Consider the following 24973-nt stretch of genomic DNA (forward strand, 5'->3'; position numbering starts at 1 on the left):
AATTACGACAAAGAACTGAAATATATTTAATTTTTTAAAATTTATATTTATTTAAAAAAACTTTTTTAGAACTTTTATTTATTTTTGAGAGACAGAGAGAGACGGAGCATAAATGAGGGAGGAACAGAGCGAGAGGGAGACACAGAATCCGAAGCAGGCTCCAGGCTCTGAGCTGTCAGCACAGAGCCCGATGCGGGGCTTGAACCCACAAACTGTGAGATCGTGACCTGAGTTGAAGTCGGACACTTAACCAACTGAGCCACCCAGGTGCCCCTGAAATATATTTAATAAATTAAATGTAAAAATATGTATCACAGAAAATTTTATGAAGCAACGAAGATTTATAGATTCAGAGAATGTATTAACAGACTATGTATATTTTAAGGAAATACAGCACACATACCATAAACTGCCAAACAGATTCCAAGTAGGCATAAAATTCAAATGAAAGGATAGTTTTCTGCTCAGAGTTGCACAGAAAGCCCTGAGTTTTAAAAATTTTTAAATAACAGGTGTGTAAACAGATGCAACTTTCTTATTTTGTTTTATTCCTACTCCTAAAACTGCACCACTCCCTGCGAGTCTATGGGTATATTTATAATATTAAAGTTCAAAAAAATTATATAATTTTAGCAGTAAATAAATTCTGTTTCCTTTTTATCATCCAGGCACAAAATATAATCTTGAAGCTCTGAAATTGCACATGCTTTAAATAACTTACTCGTCAGCATTACTGTGGCAGCTGACTGACATTTAGAAGAAAACGTGCTGGGCTGTGATGCTCTATCTGTTTCCTCTGGGGGCGCCATTACATGGCGGTCTGCATGTCAACAGGCGCATTGGTAGTGTTCACGGGGAGGGCACAAATGGCAGTTCTGTACGCGTGTATGCTGTGCTTACACATAAAATGTGTGTCAGTCTCTCCTGCCCGCTCAGATCACGCACACAACTGCTAATCCTCAAATGTACCTGCTGAATTCTCATTAATGAGGATACATTAACTGTCCCTAAGTTACTTTCAAAGGACAACCTTTCCCCCTAGTTTCTGGATCTAGGTGGCCGTCCGCCACAAAAAGTACGCGTAAGGCGAAACCAATGTCCAGCCAAGTTTGGGACTACTTCCGAGGTTTCCTCTCGCTGACTTCCCTACTCACCTTGCTCCCCCACCCCCATTCTTGCCGCGGGTGATGAGCATGGTGGATTACAGCAAGGACTTGGGGCCAGACTGCTTGGTTTTTGAAGCGTGATCTCACCACTTAGTGGCTGCGTGCGCTTAGGCGAGCTACTTGGTGGCTCTGTGTCTCCTGTCACCATCTGTACAACGAGTATATTAAGGGGCGCCTGGGTGGCTCTGTTGATTAAGCATAAGACTTTGGCTCAGGTCATGATCTTGCTGTTCAGAGTTCAGAGCTAACAGCTCAGAGCCTGGGGCCTGTTTCAGATTCTGTGTCTCCCTCTCTCTGCCCCTCACTTGCTCATGCTGTCTCTCTCTTTCTTTCTCTCTCAAAAATAAATAAACATTAAAAAATTTTAAACAGGTATAATAATATTCAACCCTATAAATAGGGTTGTTGTGAGTTATTAAGTTAATATCCACAAGGTGCTTAGAAAAGTGCCTGGCACATAAGTACTATATGAGCGTCACTTGAAATTTTTGAGTTTCTTTCCTAATCCAATTCTACCTCCTGTCAACTGAATTTGATGGTGTATATTTGGTCTCGCTGGTGTTTGACCCGCAGATTGTCCATGAAAACTGCCCCTTGGTCATGCTCTCTTCCATTTCAGGCAGGACCTGTGTGCATGTCTCTATGTGCCTGCAGTGGTCTCCACCCCTTACCCCCCAATTCTCACCAATTTCACATAGTTATTAACTCCTTTTGCCCTTTAGATTTCACTTCAAACATTTCCGGAGTTGGGGGGAGCCTTCCCTGGCCCTCCCAGGCTAGATGAAGGCCTCATGCTTCGAGTATTCCTATTTCGCTTTAATTTTGTAGCTCTACAGTTATGTGAATATTTAGTAAATAGGAAGTGACAAACTAAAATGTAAGCTTCTTGAATGCAAGGTCAAAATCTATTTTTTTCATCACTATAACCTAATCATTACAGCATCTGGTATAGAGTAGGTAGGTGTTAAACAGAGGCGCCTAGGGTAGCTCAGTTGGTTAAGCATCCTGGACTTCAGCTCAGGTCATGATCACATGGTTCGTGGGTTCGAGCCCCGCGTCGGGCTCTGTGCTGACAGCTCAGAGCCTGGAGCTGCTTCGGACTCTGTGTCTCCCTCTCTCTCTGCCTGTCCCCTGCTTGTGCTCTGTCTCTCTCTCTCTCAAAAATAAACATTTAAAAAAAACTTGCTTTTTATATAAAAAAAATCTGTTAAAGAAATGAATAAATTAATTTCAGAGGTAAGTCTGAAGTTCATCATCAGTGAGGAAGATTTGCCCAAGACTATATACCACTGTAAGTGACAGAGCCAATCATGAGAATTCAGTTCTCCTGACTCAAAGTCCTCATTATTTCCAGGGCATTAAATCTTTGATTACACGTACCATGCAAAGAACCATGTGATTAATGTGGTGTAGGTTCTAGAATAAAAAGTAAATGTACAGATCGGAGAGAATGAGGGTATCTAAGGTAGTGGGAGGGGGAATGGGACCCCCCCTGAGGAATTCATATTTAAGATGTGAAGCAGGACTTCGCATGAGCAAGGGGGAATTGGGTGGAAGATTCAAGGTAGAAAGAACCATTGACACAGTGGTCCAATGATGAGAGAAAATCTTGGTGAATAAGGAGAGAGAAACGACCATGGTGATTGCAACGAAAGGAAGGCGAGGTGGGAGGCTGAGGTTAATCGGAGAGGCGGGGCCAGACCATGTCCCACCTCGTGCTCCAAGGAAAGACTTTCGTTCCTTACCTAACAGAAGAGAATACCACTGATGGGTTTTAAGTACGGGTAACACAACCCAGCCTGCCCTTTTGTAAGGCAATACTGACTGCACTATGCGAGGTTTGGGAAAGACCAGATTCAGTAACGGGGTGGACGCAGGGGCCCGGACGGAGAGACATGTAGAAGAAGATGCGCACGTGTCCAGCATGATCTACTGGGAGAATCGTGGTACCATTTAGTGAGAAAGGGCCAGTGGCAGACAGATCAAGAGTCTGGTTTCACGAAGTATGTAATGAGCTCTCAACAAATAGTAAGAACTATTATTGTGTTTGCAGTTGCTGCTGTGACTGGTGATTCAAAACCAATTGCTGCAATTGAGGGTAAGGGTGACTTTTATGGATTTCAATGGATTTGGGTCTAAGGTGGTGTCCCCGCAGGCACTTGGTGTTTGAAAAGGGCAATTACCTACGGGGCTCATGCCACTGAGCCTCAACATGCAGAAGCCTTTTTTTTTTTTTTTTTTACCTCCAATCTGATTTCTAGGGTAGGCACAGGATAACATGAGGGACATGTGAGAAAACAGCCTTCCTTGTTCGTGAATTTCCTTCTCCTTTTCTCAAGAATCAAGAAACTCCAGAGACAAGGATATGACCATGATCTACAGGACTGTTATGGCCAACAGATGTAGGAGGCCATCAATGTCCTATGCGGGGAATCAACCTAGAAAATGGCCCTTAATTGGCTTGGGATGGATAATGGATGAGTCAAGACAGCTCCGAGGATTTTCCTATAAATTGGGTAAGGGAGAGAGAGCAGGCAAAGAAGTCAAGAGGTGTCCTTATTTGACTGCTGATCTCACAAAAGGTGTTTTGTACCCTATTTTCTGATCTAGATTTTACTCATACTGTATCTATCTCATGGGGGAGTCTGTCATATTCATTTGCATTGTTTACATAGAGTAAAAAAAAAAGAAAGAAAGAAAGAAAGGAAAAAGAACACCTACGGGGATAGTTAGTTGGCAGCACTGACTACGTAAGAACGGTTTAACCCTGGTGAGCCAGTATCGCCCTCGCAACTGCTCAGTCTTTCCACTGTGACCGGCTCCTGCCTGCTGCCTTTGTTCCCTTGAGATGTGAGCAAGGAAAAGACCACACATCAGGACTGGTCACACGGTGTTCATCAGAATCCCTGTTACCGGGGCGCCTGGGTGGCTTAGTCGGTTAAGCGTCCGACTTTCGCTTAGGTCATGATCTCGCGGTTCGTGGGTTCGAGCCCCGCGTCGGGCTCTGTGCTGACTGCCAGCTCAGAGCCTGGAGCCTGTTTCAGTCTATGACTCCCTCTCTCTCTGGCCCTCCCCTGCTCACACTGTCTCTCTCTCTCTCCTAGAAAAATAAAAAATGAAAAATAAAGACTCACTACATTGCCCTCATTTAAAAAAAAAAAAAAAAAAGAATCCCTGTTACCATTATCCTGACCGTCTTCTTAAAGAAGACCCAGAACATACGAGGGGGTTGGAAAATGTGTTAAAGAGACCAAAGGGCGTGTCTGTTTCCAAGGTTTGGGGCCCTGACTGAAGCAAATTTACAGCACTTAATCTACACGCCAACTGAGCATTTTGCAACCAGGTATTTGTAAGACGACTGCTGAAAAAGGCGTTAACGGGAGGTCAAATCTAAGAAAAGGCCAGATGGTTTTGGTTCCATAAGATCCTGCCTATTGTCTAAACGCTACAGCGATTCTTGCTAAATCTCACACATATATATACTTCGCTGGCATCAGTTAAGCAAAAACACCATCAAGGAGCATCAGATCAACACATACAGACCAGCGCAAAGCCAGGGAATTTAAAGAGGGAAAGAGGGGGGGCATGAGGGGCCCAGTCAGTTAAGTGTCCGACTTTGGCTCAGGTCATGATCTCATGGTTCATGGGTTCAAGCCCCGCATTGGGCTCTGTGCTGACAGCTAGCTCAGAGCCTGGAGCCTGCTTCAGATTCTGTGTCTCCCTCTCTCTCTGAGCCTCCCCTGCTCATGCTGCCTCTCTCTCTCTCAGAAATAAATAAAAACATTAAAAAAAAATAAAGAGAAACTTTTAAACAGCGTTCTGAGCAAGTCTGACAGGTATTTTATCTGTATTAGATACTTATAAAGGTCCTTGAGGTATTTTAATGTATTTTTAATTCATACCTTTATTATCCTATTTCTTAAACTAAGAAAAGGGTCTCATATTTATTTTGACTTCTTAAATTTAAATATGCACATACACACAGCTTAAAAAGGAACACGTCTTCTTTCCTGCTTTGGGTAATTTGTAATACGTCCCAATCTAGGAACACCAGAAGTACCCCCAGTTCAGTACAACAAAATACGCTGGTGTAGAATTACTGCTGCATGTGTATCTATTCCTCATTTTATTAACCACCCTTGTGTAAATTTACATCAGAGCATCAGCTTTTGGACACGCGCTGAAAAGAAGACATTTTTATTTTCTATCTAAAAATTCTGAAGAGAATTTATTTTCTTTGTATCTTCAGCAATGAGAAGCCGGAGTTTGAAAATCAGAGTCTGAGTGTTTGAAACAGGCCTCCACCAGCATCAGCTACATAACCATTTCATCTGTGCCCTTCGCTTTCTACATCCACCTCAGATACTCACTGTAAGCAGGACACAGTTGTACCTACCTCAAGAAGTTAAGTGTCCGATCCTTTCCTACATATAAAGGACTTCAAACTGTGCCTGGCACAGAGTAAATAACCCTCAAATGCTAGCCATTGTCATCACCGTCACTGTCACTATCCTTCTGAAACAGGATCATTTATTTTGCTCCTGGACGCTTGGAGAAAGAGTCTACGAAATACATATTTAACTCTGCCCTCTGTATTTGTGGCCCTTCGCCTTACCAGAAACAACAATATTTCTCATTTTCTGTTCAACGATGGTTTTTTTAGGCCAGGGATTCTCAAACTTTTCCTTTCCATAGACACCTTTACCACATACTGGAAGAGTCCACAAACTTTCAAGTGACATAGTTTATAAGTTTAGAATCTTTTAATTAAGAAAATACATATAAAAAGGGATTTAAGGACCCCCCCCCCCACAATAACTCCACAGCCCCTCGGAGTCTCCCTGAATAGTGAGAAACAATTGCTTTCATAGGTAAATAATATATTTAAATTAAAATGAAATTCTGGTTCTTTTCTCAAAGCCCTGTGAGTTACAGCTCTTCTGGCCTCTCTTACCTCGCCCATGACCGCTATGGGTGTCTCTCCTGTTGCCTGAGCCACACGATGTTCAACTAAGTAGAACATGTACTCATCGTAGAGTAGACGGATCAGGTGGAAGGAGCCAAAGCTAGCAGCACTGCGTAAGGTTAAGTCCCGAATGACCATTGAGCTGTTTCAAGAGAGAAGACATACATGCAGCCCATGTTAGTGACTGGTTCAATCTACTTTTCCTCCCAGACGAAGTTAAGTTAGAGGCTCTAAGAGGCCGGTGTAGCACGTGACCCGCCTTGCAATCTTTCATGACTGAAAGCAGTTGGCTCAACTCTACTAAACAGGGTAGGAGGGGCACCAGGGGGGGCTCAGTCAGTCAGGCATCTGACTTCAGCTCAGGTCGTGATCTCCTGGGTCGTGGGTTCGAGCCCTGCATCAGGTTCTGTGCTGACAGCTCAGAGCCTGGAGCCTGTTTCAGATTCTCTGTCTCCCTCTCTCTTTGCCATTCCTTCACTTGTGCCCTATCTCTGTCTCTCAAAAATGCATAAATGTTTAACAAAGTTAAAAAAAAAAAGGGGGGGTGGGAAAGAGATACCCCTTAATGGGTTTGGTTAGATCCTTAGCAGATCTAGACAGGTCTTCACTGGGAAAGAACATTTTACTGTCACAAGAGTCTTCTGATTCTATTACTCTCACAGATGGGTCAGAGCTAAATAAAAAAGATCTTTGAAAGACTGACAGCTCATCACCACCATAAGAAAAAGTAACTACATGTGAAGTCTTCTTGATAGGTAAACAACGCATCACCAGCTCTCAGCGATAACAACTCTGGATGTAACTGGGAAGAAATAGGTATTTGTGCCACGCAAAGGTTATGAAATATACTAAGTAACACTCCTAGATATGGCAATCTGGAACAGAGGTATAGACAGGGACCCCTGAGAATCCTGTTCGATGGCAAATTTATTAAGTGATTTCTTTTTTTTTAATTAAAAAAATTTTTTTTTACAAATAGTTTATTGTCAAGTTGGTTTCCATATAACACCCAGTGCTCATCCCCACAAGTGCCCTCCTTCATGCCCATCTCCCCCCTCCCCCTCCACACCCATCAGTCCTCAGTTTGTTCCCAGCATTCAAGAGTCTCTCATGGTTTGCCTCTCTCCCTCTCCCCCAAAATTTCCCCCCTTCTTCTCCCCCATGGTCCTCCGTTAAGTTCCTCCTAATCCTCCTATACGTGCAAACATATGATATTTGTCCTTCTCTGCCTGACTTATTTCACTCAGCATAACACCCTCAAGGTTCATCCATGTTGCTACACATGGTCAGAAATCATTCTTTTTTTTTTTTTTTAAATGTTTTTTTTTTTTTTATTTCTAGGAGAGAGAGAGAGACACCGTGAGCAGGGGAGGGTCAGAGAGAGAGGGAGTCACAGACTGAAACAGGCTCCAGGCTCTGAGCTGGCAGTCAGCACAGAGCCCAACGCGGGGCTCGAACCCACGAACTGCGAGATCATGACCTAAGCAAAAGTCGGACGCTTAACCGACTAAGCCACCCAGGCGCCCCGGTCAGATATCATTCTTATTGCCATGGAGGATTCCATTGTATACATAAACCACATCTTCTTGATCCATTCGTCTGTTGATGGACACTTAGGCTCTTTCCATGTTTTAGCTAATGTTGAGAGTGCTGCTATGAACACTGGGGTCCATGGGCCCCTATGCATCAGCATTTCTGTATCCCTTGGGTAAATTCCTAGCAGCGCTATTTCTGGGTCATAGGGGAGTTCTATTGTTAATTTTTTGAGAAATCTCCATACTGTTTTCCAGAGGGGCTGCACCAGTTTACAGTCCCACCAACAGTGTAGGAGGGTGCCCGTTTCTCCACATCCTCGCCAGCATCTAGAGTTCTCTGATTTGCTCATTTTAGCCACTCTGACTGGCGTGAGGTGGTAGCTCAGTGTGGTTTTGATTTGTATTTCCATTTATTAAGTGATTTCAACTTCTTACTGATTTCCTTTTTTTTAATTTTTTTAATCATTAATTTTTTTTAACGTTTTCTTTATTTCTGAGAGAGAGAGAGAAAAAAAAAAAGAGAGAGAGAGAGAGAGAGACAGCATGAGCAGGGCTGGGTCAGAGAGAGAGGGAGACACAGACTCTGAAACAGGCTCCAGGCTCTGAGCTGGCAGTCAGCACAGAGCCTGATGCGGAGCTCGAACCCACAAACCGTGAGATCATGACCTGAGCCGAAGTTGGATGCCTAACTACTGAGCCACCCAGGTGCCCCTACTGATTTCCTTTTAAATTAAGGTGATTTTTCCATTAGAAATAAGTATAATGAAATTAAGAAATGCATATGTTCGAAAAATGTAAACATTTAATTGATAAAATATGATACCAAAATGTGAATATTAACATAATACTAATAATATACTCCATTATAAATATGTATATGCACACATATATATTTATATTAGAAAGGGAGTGCATGCTTGCATGCACAAGCAGGGGAGGAGCAGAGGGGGAGAGGGGGAGAGAGAGAAAGAGTAAGAGAGAGAGAGAGAATATCTTAAGCAGGCTCCATGCTCAGCACGGAGCCCAGTGTGGGGTTTGATCCCACAACCCTGGGATCATGACCTGAGCTGAAATCAAGAGTCAGCCACTTAAGTGACTGAGCCATCCAGGTGCTTCTACTCTATTATATTTAAAATGAAAAACAGTCCTTAAGAAAATTGTGGCCTCACTGAAGATGTGTCCATCCTGGAGCCTGTCCATGCACTTCAAACCTTCTTAATATTTCTAACTTAGAGTCAGTGCTGGCTGGCTGTGTGTGTGTGTGTGTGTGTGTGTGTGTGTGTGTGTGTGTGTTCTTATCACTTTCATTTCACGGTCTCTTTTAGGATTTTTAGCTCAGGAAAACTAAAACAGCCATTATGTTCTCGGATAGGTGGAAGAGATGAAATCTCACAAATGCACAGGCTGATATTCCTAAGGCCTGTTTTGCAATGAAGAACTGTAAAATGTCAGGCAGATGGAAAAAGACTGTTCTTCTGTTTTCTGTTTCATTGTCAACTTTATTTATGTAGAGGCTATTAATATATCAAATTCTATACATTCAATTTGGCAAGTGGCAGATCACCATGGTACATCTGAGACTCTAAGCCCTACATTCTGAATCTGGCTCTTCATTAATTCACTGTCAACTTTAAACAAGTCATTTCCCTGAGATTGTTTTTCTTCTTGGGTAAAAATAAAAGCCACATTTTTGGTCTTACCTTGAAATAATATATGATTATTTCAAGGATGTGAAGTAAACTTATGAATGAACAGATCACTACTTAAATAGAAGTTACAATTATAATATACAGGAGAAGCTGAGCTTCTCAATCTCAGTTGGTTATAGCAGCAAGAACAGAAGGTTATTATATGATGATGGTAGGGGACCTTTTATTATTGGATTTATTTATTAAAAAGAAAAGAAAAAGCAGGAATTTAGAATGAGACAGACTCATGTTAACCAGTATGTGATCTTAACTGTAAGCATACCATTCAACATTTTAAGGTTCAAGGTTAGTCTGAGGGTCAAATGAGACAATGTATAGGGGATCTTAAGAAAACTACCCATTATGGGGCGCCTGAGTGGCTGAGTCAGTTAAGCGTATGACTTCAGCTCAGGTCATGATCTCGCAATTCACAGGTTCAAGCCCCACATCGGGCTCTGTGCTGACAGCTCAGAACCTGGAGCCTGCTTCCGATTCTGTGTCTTCCTCTCTCTCTGCCCCTCCCCTGCTCATGCTCTCTCTCTCTCTCTCTCCTAAGTAAACATTAAAAATTAAAAAAAAAAAAAACTACTCATTACTAATTTCTCTGACATTGGTTGTAGCAACATTTTTCTAAGTATGTCCCCTAAGGCAAGGCAAACAGAAGCAAAAATAGACTATTGGGATACATCAAAATAAAGTTTCTGCACAGCAAAGGAAATAATCAACAAAACCAAAAGACCACGTAAGGAATGGGAGAAGATATCTGCAAATGACGTATCTGATAAAGGGTTAGTCTCCAAAATATATAAAGAACTTATATAATTACACACACACACACACACACACACACACACACCTCACAACAATCCAATTAAAATATGGGCAGACGACACAAGCATTCATTTCTCCAAAGAAGACACAGAGATGGCAACAGACACAAGACAAGAAGCTCAACATCACTCATCATCAGGGAAATGTAGATCCAAACCACAGTATGTCACCTCACACGTGTCAGCATGGCTCAAATAAAAAATACAAGACACGAGAAGGGCTGGTGAGGCTGTGGGACAAAAGGAGCAGTGACGTGCTACTTGTGGGAACGCAAACTGGTGCAGCCTTAGTGGAAAACTGTGGCAGTTCCTCGAAAGTTAAAAGCAGAACTGCCTTATGATCCAGTAATTCCACTACTGGGTATTTACCCGACATATATAAAAATACTAATTCAAAGGAATACGTGCACCCCTACGCTTACTGTAGCATTATTTACAAGGGCCAACTTATGGAAGCAGCCCAAGCGGTCACTGATAGGTGCACGGGCAAAGAAGTGGTATATACATTCAATGGAGTATTACCCAGCCCTAAAAAACAATGAAATCTTGCCATTTGCAACAATGTGGATGGAGCTAGAGTATATTGCTCAACAAAGTGGGTTAGAGGGGGACAAATACTGTGTGATTTCACTCATATGTGGACCTTGGGAAACAAATGAGCAAAGGAAAAAATGGCAGACAAACCAAGAAACAGACTCTTAACTATAGAGAACAAACAAACTGACGGTCACCAGAGGGGAGGTGCCTGGGGGGAGGGGTGACATACGTGATGGGAATTAAGAGGACACTTATGATGAGCGCTGAGGAACGTACAGAACTGCTGAATCACTATATTGTACACCAGAAACTAACATAATACCATATGTTAATTATATGAGAATTAAAAAAAAAAAAAAAAAGGAAACTACCCATTACCACAGTACTCCTTATATTAGAGTTAATAATACATTCGTTATGGTCATAAACCATAATTCTAGTGAATAATTCCTCAGACTCAAATACCTTAGTGAATACCTTAAGTTTAGAACTCTGTAAGTAAACTACTAAAAACAGATTAGTTCTTTCATTCATATGCCACAGATAAAAAATTCTGTTTATAATTCTACGCATGCTTTTCCTCAAATTTAATGACACACAAACCATTTGTAAAAATGATAAATATAAACTTAATACCTATTTGAATTTAAACATTTATTTTCCTATGGAAAAATCTTAAAAGGCAGAGAAATCTACCTACTTAAAAGAGCAAAAGCAAATACAATGCAAAAGTAACAGTAAAATGTTGTATAACATTTTTACCTAAACAGATCCAAACTTGACCATGTGGAGTAAATAATTTTGAATTGAAGCAGAATATTTGTTAACTGTATCTCTTGATGAAGACAGAAAATACTTATAATATATTCCAGAAAAGACAAAAGGCTAACAAACATACAAAAAAAGGATTAATCTTATACAAAATTTTAAAAATTGCAAATTAAACACCCACATCACCCATCATATTGTTAAGAGATGAAAAGGTCCAGCATTGCCAAAAAGATAGGAAAAGAACTCTCATTTACTGTTTCTGTGACTATAAATTCACAAAGCTTCTATGGTGAAGGAAATCTGGCCCGATTTACTAACACTAAAAATGCAAAAAACCTTTGACTTAGCCATTCTAATTCCATAAATTTACACAAATGAACACAGGGAGTTTTAATTGTAGCAGTATTTATACTGGTGAGAAACTAGGAGGGAAAACTAAATATCCATTAGTCGACGTTGGTTAAATAAATGATGGCTCATTCATGCATGAATTGTGTGCAACAGTTTAAAGACAGGAAGAAGAATGGACATAAAGATAGTAACATGGAAAGGTGTGTATGATATAATGTCAAGTTAAAGGAGTAACACGGATGGGAGTCTGTTTAATATAACAACTGTCTTACAGTTAAAAAAAAAAAATCCTACCCTTAAATAAATGGGAATGTGTAATACTTTATTAGCACCAAGATAGCACACTTCATTAATACAGTGCTAGTCACTTTAAAAAGTTCAAACCTTTTTACCAGAATGTGTCTGAAGACACATGGCCGATTTCATGCAAAGATAACCATTACAGTATTTTTTATAATTCTATCACAATTCCAAAAACCACCAAAATGGGTTGGAATGAGGGGGAAAAAGTAATGTTTAAATAATGTATGAGACATACACATAAAAATATTGAATATTGTGAGGACATTAAAAGTTATGTGTTTGAAGATGTTTAATGGTGAGAAATGCTTAAGATATCATGTTAAATGAAATGGTAAGGAAAAGATACAGACAATAAACTACGGTAAACAACTAGATTCCCATTTTATATAACACTAAAAAAAATCCCCAACAATTTACCAACGGCTATTTCTGGATATTAAAATTATGATGTAAGTTTATTTCTCGTTATTTTTTTAAAGATTTTGTTTAAAGTTTGTTTATCCATTTGAGAGAGAGAGAGAGAAAGAGAGGGAGAGAGAGCGAGCACCAGCAGGGGAGGGGCAGAGAGAGAGACAAAGAGAGAATCCCAAGCAGGCTCCCTGCTGTCAGTGTGGGGCTCAAACTCACAAACCACAAGATCATGGCCGGAACTGAAACCAATAGCCAGCCGGATGCTTAACTGACTAAGCCACCCAGGGGCCTCTTTAAAAAAAGACTTTAAGTAATCTTGCACCGAACGTGGGACTCGAACTTACATCTCCCTGATCAAGAGTCGCAGGGTCTACTGACTGAGACAGTCAGGCAGCCCTCCTTGATATTTTTAGTATTTCACATGTTTTCTAAAGTGAGTGCATATTGATTTCACTTAAAAATGTTTATTTTCCCTCTCTCTCTCCATTCCTCCCCTACTTGCGCTCTGTCTTTCTTTCTCTCAAAAATAAATAAAGATAAAAAAAGGGGGTGCCTGGGTGGCTCAGTTGGTTAAGTGTCTGACCTCAGCTCAGGTCATGAACTCATGGTTCATGAGTTCAAGCTCCGTGTCAAGCTCTGTGCTGACAGCTCAGAGCCTGGAGCCTGCTTTGGATTCCGTGTCTCCCTCTCTCTCTCTGGTATTCCCGTCTTGCACTCTATCTCTCTCTCTCTCAAAAATAAATAAAGGTTAAAACAATTTTTTTTTTAACGTTTCTTTCATGGGGCACCTAGTTGGCTCAGTTGGTTGAGCATCTGGCTCTTGATTTCAGTTGGGTCATAATCTCATCATGGTTTGTGGGTTCAAGCCCTGCGTTGGGCTCTGTACTGGCAGCTGAGGGCCTGCTTAGGATTCTCTGTCTCTGCCCCTCCCTTGCCCGTGTTCTTTCTCTCAAAATGAATAAAATAAACTTTAAAAATGTTTATGTTAAAAGATGACATTATAAACATAAAATCCAATTCTGCGTTAGTTGAATGTCAATAAACCTTTGCAGGAATAAATATCACAGATAATAGAAAGAATTACATATATATTTCTAAGTTCAAATTTTAGGCCTTTATATTTCCCTTAAGAGAGAAAAACCCTGAAATTGTGTTAATGACTAAGGAAAATATTCATACTGAGTTGCTTTCTGATCATACTCTAAAATGCAGTGTCAATTGCTTTTTTCCAAGAGAATTTACCTCCGTCCACTCAATAGATGTTTATTGCATTCCTACTCTGTGCCGGGGTCTTGTTCTAGAACAAGTTAGACAAAAATTTGGTTTTAGCAGAACTCACACTCTAGTAAGAGAAAATAGTTGAGGAAACACAAGCACATAGAACGTATCAAGTTAGGTAATTCTTATGGAAAAAAGTATATAAGGACAAAAAAACACAGATCAGGAAAAAAAATTAATCCTATCAAAAACTATGGAGAGGGGTGGTGACGAGCATTTTCAGGTAGGCTGTCAGGAAGGCTGTTTCTGAAAAGGGGCTTTAACTGGATTGAAACTGGACTGAAGTGAGCCACGCAAGAACCTGTGAACTTTCCTGGCAGAAACGAGAGCAAATGAAAAGACTGTGAGGCAGAACCAGGCTTGCTGTGTTGAAAGGACAGCCAGGGGATGGAAGATAGTCCGCAAAGAGAAGAAGACACCGAGGGTCTGTGGCCACCACTAGCTGGTCCACGTCGGGTCTCCAGGACAGAGCGTGGGATTCCAGTCTGCGTATTTTGGAAACTTTGCGACAGTCAGGCAGTCACCTGAATTCAGCATAAAATACACCTGTAACACTAAAATCTGTTGGGAAATTAAAAAGAATCTGATGACCTTCAGTTATAACACCTAGTTATTTCTAGGAAATAGTCATAAGCATGAAATTATTGCATGTTTAAAAAATAATCCGTTGAATTATTTTACGGACGCGACATCAGTATCCTCTCTATGTTGGAGCCTTTGCCCTACAGGCCAAGTATTAAATGACACAATTAACAGTTTAATTGGAAACTTTTTGCCCGATTCAGACCTGATTCAGACTTCTGTAAGATAGGTTGCAAAAACTGACTCTGTTGAATTTCATGTTGCTAAGTTACCATGAATTCAACTTCTTATAAGCTCTGACTTACAAAGTTAATTGTTTTATAACAGATGAGAAATGTATGGTCTGGGCGCTGAAACATATGCCCTAACAAACGACCCTCAGTCCACCCCTTTGCGTATTCGGGAATTTCTCACACCCTTCCTAAGAAGAAAAGGGAGACCATCCCACCTGTGATTCGCATGCAAACTCTCTTTTCAAGCAGTGCATATGGCTGATTCCAAAAGAATATCACTTTTTGGAAGATTTATAAATTGTCCAGGTGTAAGCAAACTACATTCCCTGTCCCCTTCTTTCCAGTCCCTGTATCAAAGCTCTTAATCTTGTTCTTTAAAAATGGGATATTTGGGGGGCGCTTGGGTGGCTCAATCGGCTAAGTGACCAACTTCAGCTCAGGTCATGATCTCACGGTTCGTGGGTTCGAGTCCCGCGTCGGGTTCTGAGCCTGGAACCTGCTTCAGATTCTGTGTCTCCCTCTCTCTCTCTGACCCTGCCCTGCTCACGCTGCCTCTCTCTCTCTCAGAAATAAATCAAAAAACATTAAAAAAATTTGTAAAAATGGGATATTTGGGTGACCCTCAGGGTGTTTCTGAGGAATGTTCTCTTCTGTTAACCATAAAACAAACAAGCTGAGAAATGGCCCACATAAGTTCTCCATTTCTGCCCAGGAAAGGTGGTAATACTTTTTCCCATCTCCTGGGGAGCCAACAGTCATTCTTCCCAGCCAGGTTAGGCAAGGAGAGACCCCCATTTGGAGCAAGGGGTGTCCGCAGTAATGCCTCAGCCTGCTGCTGTCAGGATTCTCTGCTAGCCCATTTCCCTATTTGTATGCGCGTAAACAGATACACAGAACTTGAGAAATTAGGAGATTGTCTGACTTCAGAACATGAAGGGTCTGTGTGTGTGACCGCCATATTCTTCTTACAACGCCAAAACCGTGAAGGAAGGAAAAAAAGAAAAACCTCTATAATGTTGCTTCTCTGACAGTTTGTGAATGTAGTTTTCATTACTCAGCACGTTCTTACGCCTCAGTAAAAAACAGTTTGGATTTAAGGGCTCTTAAGTTTCTAAGCTGTGGACTTTGCCTACCAGCAGGAGGTACGCATCTGTCTGAATATGCCTTTCCTTCTGTGGTCCTGAACTACACGCCTTTGAGTCTTTTTGAAATGAAAATAATACCCATAATAGCGTCTGATAATAACAAGCCAATTATCCCCAACCCAGGGAGGACAGAGGGCAGACAAGCGATGGTCTGCCGGGTTTGTATTTCTGCAGAGAACAAGACATACAAGTAAGTAATTTTCTCTCCTTTCAAGATACTTGCAATAGATCTCTGTGGAGACGGAGGCTCCAGGGGTAAATTTCCAAAATGATATCAATTAAATATAGAAAAAAAAACCCACAGGAAGGAGTAAGGGCAAGTCTGATGTAACAACCTAAGAAAGCAGTTAGGAAGGAAAAAAAATAAACACCTTGCTTTTTCTGATATAGAGAACACACCCTTATTTTGGCCGTAGAGGTTTTAGAACCTTTTAACTAGTCTGTATAACTGGCTTTATTACTCATTCATGAAATATATATACCATCTGTATGACTTTCTGGGAAGAAAATGTTTGAATAAAAACATCGAGTCAGAACCAAATGGGAAAATACCTGAAACCTTCTTAAGAAATGTTCTCAAATTAAAATTTGGAATTCTACTATTACGATGCATATCGCTGCATCATCTTTGACACACTGTGACATCATTTTCCAAATCTTCCCCACGTATTCCAGGGAAAACTGAACATTCCTCATCAACATATTTCTCATTAACACCCAGATCTAAACTATCACTGGTTTTACTGTGGTGTGCCGGGGGGGTCACAGAGCCGGGCAGCATTTTAATAAGGCACTTCTCAAGTCACATGGGTTAAAGGTATTATTAAACATAGGAGTCGAAGAACTGCGGAATGACTCCATTCCCAAAACAAGACAATAACAGAAAATGAGAAGGCTTTTTCCTGCAGTGGACCCTGAGCTATACACATTAGAAGACTATTTTCAGGGTGTAAGATTAAGCTAACTCTTAATTAAACATCTATAGGGCATCTATAGCTCTACTTGAGTTTAAGAAATGAGAAGTGGATGAAATCAAGTAAAATCAGCTGAAAGAAAGAAATCTCTTACAATAAGAACCGAAGCAGCTACCAACATCATTAAAAGACCTCTGGTTACATCTTCATGAAGGGGGTCAAAACAAGATCAAGAAATCTTACAGTTACTTCTGGGTTAACAAGTACGGCTAGTCCCTAAACTCTCTTATTTATATACCTTCTCGCTGCATAACTAGCTTCGGATTCAGCCCCGAGGTCCAGACGATGACCATAGTGCGCCCACGGCCACAGTCTGGTGTGTCCTGTGGTCACTACTTTCTGATACTTGCACGAATGCACAGAATCTAAATTAGGAACCACCTAACCCTCGAGGTAGATATGGCCATTACGCCCAAGGCAGTGGGCACATCTTCATCGAAAGGAGAAAACAAAAAAACAACAAAAAACTCCCCAAACTCCTGCCACAAGAAAAAATTCCAGGGTCAGAAACAAAACTTAACTAATTCATGTTATGAAATGGACTCCATCTATCAATTTCATCCCCTGTATTTTTTGGTGCAGGCTCTGCCTGTACCCCTTGCAGAAGACATATAGTCAACACCTCCTCCCAATATCTGATGTCATGTATCACATACCCTGAAGGGCTTTCTCTTCCGAGGTTCCAGGTTGATAAAAACACACATTTATATCTGTATTATTTTGGCCAATAAGTGATTCATATTGTACTGTCTACTAGATTATTGGATCTTAAACGGGCTGTGCATTAGAATCAGCAAGAGGAAGCTTTCTGCAGACATTTTTCTCATCACCTCTATGCCACATCAGGATGCCCACCCACCAAAATTTTGATTCATTCGGTAGAGTCTGGGGAGGTACCTACGATTTTTATTCATCTTATACTAACATGCGGCTAGGTTTGAAAACAGCTGTAACTGATAAAATGAAGAAATTAAGCAGATGGCTCTGAACATACATCACAATCACCTGAGGGACTTTTTAAAAAGCACAGATTGTTACGCCCCATCTGATTGGCTCTGCAGTTTCTGATTCTAATGGACTTGGGGGAGGGGCATGAGAATTCACTTTTTGAATATGTTTCCTGATGCTCCGGGTCTACTGACCACAGTCTGCAATCACCTCACTAGGGAATCTCAAGCAAGTGGTGGTACGTCTGCCTGTGTGCATGAGGGAAGACGACACTGGCCCTTTCCTGCTGCTGAACACAGCAGCTAGGCTAGAATCAGAGACATTCCCGCCTGAGAACGCCAGGGCTGTGAGCAGCAGGCTTGTTCTCCTAACAGATTATTCCCGTAAAGCTCCTAGAGCGATGCTATGATGCTGGGATCAGCGGGGTGGGCTGAAGTCCCAACGGGGACTCTGCACCCCAAGCCTTCATTCGTTTCTTGTCTCTGGTCTGAGAAGCATGTACATACACACGTATTTGTAGCCTATGAAGAATAAAGCTTGGGAAAAAGTGAGCACGATACCTGTAGAAAGACCATTTTAGCAGGAATTGCCTGGCAGCTTTAGGAAAACTGGGCCTCCCCTCGTAGGGCTTCAGCGCCTGCATCATCACGTTGTCCAGCCACGCGGCCCACTGCTCCAGGGTGCTCTGCTGCTGAAGCGTCATCTTGAAGTCCGTCTCTAGTCTCTGAACCATGTTGTCATCACACTGGCACACCCAGGAGGCCTGCTCCTGGGACAGGACACAGAGAAGAGGAAAAGTTCAGCTCCGCATCTGTTCCTCCAACGGCAGCACGCAAACCGGGTGCACGTGTCAGTTGTCGAGAAAATGAACATCGCCTCCATGCATGAAAAACCATGACTTGGTGTTCCTACGTCAGCTAGTCTGCGTAAAGGATCAAAACACACCATCTCCGGGGACACCTCGGTGGCTCAGTCCGTTAAGCCTCCAGTTCTTGATATAGACTCAGGTCAGGATCTCACAGTTTGTGGGATCGAGCCCCGCATCCATCCGGCTCTGCGCTGTCGGCATGGAGCCTGTTTGGGGTTCTCTCTCCTCCCCGCCCCCTTATGCCCCTTCCCAGCTCACTCTCTCTGTCTCTCAAAATAAACATTTAAAAATAAAAATAGGGGCGCCTGGGTGGCTTAGTCGGTTAAGCGGCCGACTTTCGCTTAGGTCATGATCTCGCGGTTCGTGGGTTCGAGCCTCGCGTCGGGCTCTGTGCTGACTGCCAGCTCAGAGCCTGGAGCCTGTTTCAGTCTGTGACTCCCTCTCTCTCTGACCCTCCCCTGCTCACGCTGTCTCTCTCTCTCTCTCCTAGAAATAAATAAAAAAACGTTAAAAAAATTTTTAAAAATAAAAAATAAAAAAATAAAAATAAAATACATGATCACCCAAGAAAAAGAGAATCTGAGCCAACAGTCTACAGTCTTTCATTCTACTGTTTTTATGTTGTCTTCAAAAGTTCTCTCTCTCGTCCCCCCCAGTCAGATAAAACTTTAAAGCCAATCCATTTGAGAGAATTTAGGGTAAGTTAGATGGATGAACAGATTCAATTGGCTGAAAGAGGTCCCTAAGGATTAAAAGGGAAACAAATACTCACTTGTACTGGGCATAAGCATATGCTATATGAGGGTTAGGCTTCGGGAAGTGCCCAGAACTGAAATACAACAGCAACAGCAAAACTACTTTTGAGAAAATGTAGACATCTACCCACCAAGGAACTCGGTTACTACTGTTTTCCTTCCGGTTCTGACTGGGAAGTTTCATGGTTGGTAACGGCAGTGGGAACGAGAACCTTTAAAGCTATGTTTCAGTAGTTGCTCAAAGTTTTAAGACATTTCCAGTGCTAAACTGCATTTTAACATTAAAGAGTATATACTCTCAGGGTCGAGATATAATTATTTCGTAATATAACACTGGACGGAGAGTCAGAGGCCATGGATCTTAATACGGGGCGCGAATCAACTAAACTGACCTCAAGCAACTCACGTAATCTACGGGGGCCTCGTTCTCCTGAAGCATAAAATAGAGAAATGAAATGAGACAAGAATTTTGAGGCCAGGTTCACTGCATCCAGGTAATGTTTTCAAGACAAGCTCCTGTGGAGGGGTGTCTGTGAAGGTCCTAATTCTACATCTAAAACATTGTGATTATGTGTGTATTTTTCTGCAAAGCATGTTTATAGCTCCCATTCTCTAAGCCCTCAGAAGACAAGTTCATTCGCATAGATAGTTTCAGCTGAATAAACCCCTAATCTTCATTCTCTGGTTCCCATGTCTCTTCTGACAGTATAGACATTACCTATTCAACAGACATTTCAATGGGGAGGCATTTCAAATACAAAATGCCCAAACTGAATTTATTTTATTTCCCCAGGGAAACCTTCACTTTCTAAATCCTCAACAGATGACTCCATCCACTATCCTTTACTTACTTATTAGCCATGAAGTCTTTCAGAATTACCTAAGTATCACTTTCAGATGTTTTAAGTACACTAAAATAGAATTATAGAAAAAGCTGAAAACACAAATAAGCACAAAGGGACAAAATACTAAGAATATCTAAGATGTCAACACTAAGAGCTAACTAAAATATGCCGATGCATAAACCTTTCAAACTTTTCACATGCGGTATGTGCTGATGCATATATAAATACTTACAGGAAAAAAAGGATCATATTATACATTCTAGTAGACATCCCACTTAGTTTCACTTAACCTACATATAATAACTGAATTTCCATGTAGGCAAATGCAAAACTATATTTATTGTTGAATGACTGAATTTGCTTTAAGGCATGAATATGCCTTTATTTACAGAACCAGTTCCATATCATTGGACATTCATGCGCCTTCCAATTCTTTACTATTAGGAAGAATGACGGAATTACCTCTCTTGAAACTATTATCTTTGCAAATTCTGCACTTACTCCTTTATGACAGAATTATGTAAGAATAGCTGAGCTCCTTCAACATGCCCTGTCAAATGACTCGAAAATTTTATATCGAGAGTACCCAGGGAAGAATTTAGGCATCAAGGAAAGGATCAGGAAGTTTGTTCTTGTTCTTTGCATTAATGTCCAGGCCTTTTAAAAATTGTGGTTAAAAAAACACATAAAATGTATCGTCTTAACCATTTTTTAAGAGTACGGTCTAGGAGTGTTAACCATATGCTCTTTATTATGCAATCGACCCACAAAACTTTTTCATCTTGCAAACCTGAAACTCTATACTCCCTGTAGGAGGGGCTGTTTCTTGTTTGTGCACTGATAACAGGGGAGGGAGAGGAGAGGATCACTCACTGATATCCTTGGAGGAATTTAATTTCATACCATAAATTCAAGGCTCACTATCTACTTGGAAGTTAGTTTCAAGGCAAGGCAGGATGATTCGGAGCTGAAACCTAACTTAGACAAAGGACACCACAGGACATTGTCTGGCTTTTCAAATGACATTATATGCCATTTTACTACTATGGAGATTGAAAACATACTGATAATAGAGTGCACTGTCAATATTCCCTTGTGAAAAAGTTTGGACGTTTCAATTCTATAAATGGACAAAGCTAAGGATGAACATTAGAGATGTTCTTAACTTACAAATAAATTATATCCCAAATGATAAGGAGCCAGTAGCTTCAAAATCAGAATGCCTTTTAAGCAAACAAACGCAAGTGTATGCGATGATCTCTTATCAGGTCAACCTACCAAACCTACTTGCCCGTAATGCAGAAGGAAAACTCACGTAGAAGAACAATACCATTGCAATGCTATCGATTAAATAAAACAGAAAATCAATGATAGGGCAGTAAAGAAATCATCTTGAGCCCATGAGGAAAAGAAGATTTAATTAGGGAAGAATAAAGTGGTGATAAAGATTTATGGATATCCTGAAGGAAACCTCTTAGTACTTTCGGGCTCTTCAGAGAGTTAGGATACTTACACTGAAATGTAACCTGGTTGTTTTCCATGTAAAGCCTCCTTGCTGCAAAAGCCATGGCCCGCACAGGTGCCCATGCTACTGAGGTCAGTCTTGGAGGGGCAGGGCAACTTCCAGATGAACAGGAGAGGGTGATAAAAGTGGAATGAGAAACTGAAGACCGAGAACTCCCGAGGGCTCTAGGAAAACCCAGCAAATCTCCCAACAGAAAAGAAAGGAGGGAGTAAAGATGGAATGTGCTACTCTAAGGAGAATGTGATTAAAACGAGTGTGAGAAGTAAGGTGTAGAGGGACGTGAAGGGCTTGCCACTGTGTTCCTGGTCCTCCGAGGGAAAGAAAGGTCTTGGGAACAGATAGTAAAGCATACAAGTCCCAGCACTAATATAACTGTCACGTAAATGGGAGAGTGGGGAGGAGGGGGGGGGACTCAGTAGCTGAAAGCAGAGGAGGGGGTGCGGGTGGGCGGGAGGTAGCCTCGGTGGTGGGCGGAGGATGAGAAGAGGGGAAGCAGGATCCACCGTTTATATGCAAAGATGGTCTCAAGGTTGGCAGTTATAACCCAGAAGAACCCACTTGCATTAATACTTCATAGGGTTACAGATACACAAATAGAACAGAAAACTGTTCTCAGCTACTATTGGGAATCATTCTTCCTTTTTGTTTAATGATATGTAAAAGGCATTTTATTTTATTTTCTTTTTAAAATTTATTTATTTAAATTCAAGTGGTTAACAAACAGTGTAGTCTTGACTTCAGGGGTAGAACCCAGTGATTCATCACTTACATATGACACCCAGTGCTCATCCCAACAAGTGCCCTCCTTAATGCCCAACCCCCATTTAACCCACCCCCCTCCCTTCTAGCACCCCCAGTTTGTTCTCTGTATTTAAGAGTCTCTTATGGTTTGTCTCCCTCCCTGTTTTTATCTTATTTTTCCCTGGGAATCATTTTTAAATATATTTTCTGCTACTGAGCTTCCACTACTTTTTGAAACCTTACTACTTCAACTTTTTTTAAAGGTACTTTTTAAAGTATCTTTTCTGAATGAAGATTTGAAAGGAACATTGTAGGATAGATTTAAGGCAATATGAACTTTTAATATTCTCACGAAAATCAGCTAACGTCAATTTCAATGAACAATGTAAAGTTAATGGCTTTGCAAACCTGGGACAGTTTGTTCTTAGGAATGTTTTACGTTTGCATGTGTGCATTTATACATGTTTGCACATAGGAAGATATAGAGAAAGACACATTTTTAAAAAAATTTTCACATAACTAGGAGTTTGAGCTCAATCCATGAAAGTCAGAATGAACTTGACTAATTACTATGCTCTATAATGAATCAAGCCCAAATACTACTTTTTGATTTATTTTAATTTTATAATGTTTATTTATTTTTGAGAGAGAGGGAGAGAGAGAGAGGGAGAGGCAGAAAGAGAGAGGGAGACACAGCATCTGAAACAGGCTCCGGGCTCGGAGTTGTCAGTGGAGAGCCCGATGCAGGCCTCAAACTTGAAAATGGTGAGGTCATGACCTAGGCCGAAGTCAGACGCTTAACCAATTGAACCACTCAGGTGCCCGGCTTTTTGATATATTTAAATAACAAAAGTAGACGAGGAGTGCAGATTAAAATTTCTAAGAAATGGAGTCATTAATGGTTTATTTTTAAGCCACGGTATTTTTTTTAAAGTTTATCTATTTATTTTGAGAGAGACAGGAGCTGAAATCGAGTCGGTGCTTAACCAAGTGAGCCACCCAGGCGCCCCAAGGTATTGATTTTTTTTAAGTTATATTGAGAAATAATTCACGTATCATATTTCACTTGTTTACAGTCTATCATTCAATGGCTTGCTACAGTACATTCACAGAATTGTGCACCTGTCACAATTTTAGAATGCTGTCATGTCCCCCTAAAAAACCCCAGTACCCTTCCTTGTGTCCTTGTCACCCTTCAATTCACGGTGCCCCCAATCTAGGCAGTCATGGATCTTTCTGTCTCATAGATCTATCTATTCTGCACATTCCATATAAATGGGATCATCCACTACGGGGTCCTTTGTGTCTGGATTCTTTCCTTAGCAAAGTATTTCCAAGGTTCATTCACATTGTAGCAGGTATCAGAACGTCATTTCTTTTTACTGCCTAATGATACTCCACCGTGTGGATATGCCACACTTTGTTTAAGCTCTCATTAGGGAATGGACGTTTGGGTTGTTTCCACTTTCATGCAGCAAACGTGAATAATGCTGCCATGAATGTCCACATACAAGTTTCATGTGGACATCATTTCATTTCTCTTGGTATGTACCTAGGAGGGAAGGTGCTGCATCTATGGTAAAACTCTATGCATAACCTTTTAAGAAACGGCCAGACTGTTTTCCAAAGTGGCTGCATTTTGCATTCTAGTCAGTAGTGTGTGAGGGTTCCCATCTTTCACCACGAACACAAAAAGCATGCCCTTCGGCTCGCCCTGCCTCTTACTTCTTGAACTGTTCGTTTTAATCAGTAACCTCTTTCCTACGGCAGCATATTCTACCCTTAACTACCTTCATTCTTCTTGTGATTATCTGTCTCATTATAGCCATTTTAGGATGTGGGAAGTAGTATGGCCCTGTGGTTTTGACTCGCATTTCCCTGGTGGCTAATTACGTTCAGTATCCTTTTAGGTACTTATTGGCCATTGGTATATCTTCTTTGGAGAAATGGCTATGGAGACCTTCACCCATTTTCTACCTGGGCCACCTTTTTATTATTGGGTTGTGATAGCTCTTTACATATTCCAGATATAAATTTTTTATCAGGTATATGATTTGTAAAAAGTTTCTCAATTCTTCTTTTTAAATGTTTTATTTATTTATTTATTTATTTATTTATTTATTTATTTATATGTAATAATGATTTCAGGAGTAGAAAATTTTCTCAGTTCTTGTCAGTTGTTGTTTCACAATTTGCTGGTATCTTGAAGCACAGAAGTTTTCGATTATGTTCAGTTTACGCATTTCTTTCTTTTTTTGCTTGTACTTTGAGCAATGTACTATTTTTACATGGTAACAACTAATTTCTTCACCTTAGTATCTGAAATAAACTATTTGTGGGATTTCATAATATTCCTAAATTAGCTGTCTTTTTAAGTGTACCTTAAAATACAAGTGAATAGTTTGATCACAATGTTTAAGTTTTTTTTTTTTTTCAATTTGGACAAACAAAACAGCCAAACACCTTAGTTAATTCCTTCCAAATGAACAAACATTTACCAGGCACTCTGAAATAGGATTTC

At 40.8% G+C, this 24973-nt stretch overlaps 1 protein-coding gene across 10 annotated transcripts in view; it reads right to left on the reverse strand.

Moving 5' to 3' along the window:
- The window catches only part of RFX3 (regulatory factor X3), a 287161-nt gene that overhangs the window by 18468 nt on the left and 243720 nt on the right, over nt 1-24973 (reverse strand). For 9 of the 10 annotated variants that reach the window (XM_039230866.1, XM_039230864.1, XM_039230860.1 and 6 more), the window contains 2 exons: nt 18279-18487; nt 6121-6274 (listed from right to left, as the gene is read on the reverse strand). In XM_039230866.1, the coding sequence (XP_039086797.1) occupies nt 6121-6274; nt 18279-18487 (363 nt within the window). Of the gene's footprint in view, nt 1-6120; nt 6275-18278; nt 18488-21699; nt 21807-24973 lie in introns of those variants that run through there. The other variant, XM_039230867.1, reaches the window with a different exon arrangement.

Source organism: Hyaena hyaena, unplaced genomic scaffold, assembly GCF_003009895.1.
Source record: "Hyaena hyaena isolate Hyena2069 unplaced genomic scaffold, ASM300989v1 scaffold_51, whole genome shotgun sequence".
NCBI lineage: Eukaryota > Metazoa > Chordata > Mammalia > Carnivora > Hyaenidae > Hyaena > Hyaena hyaena.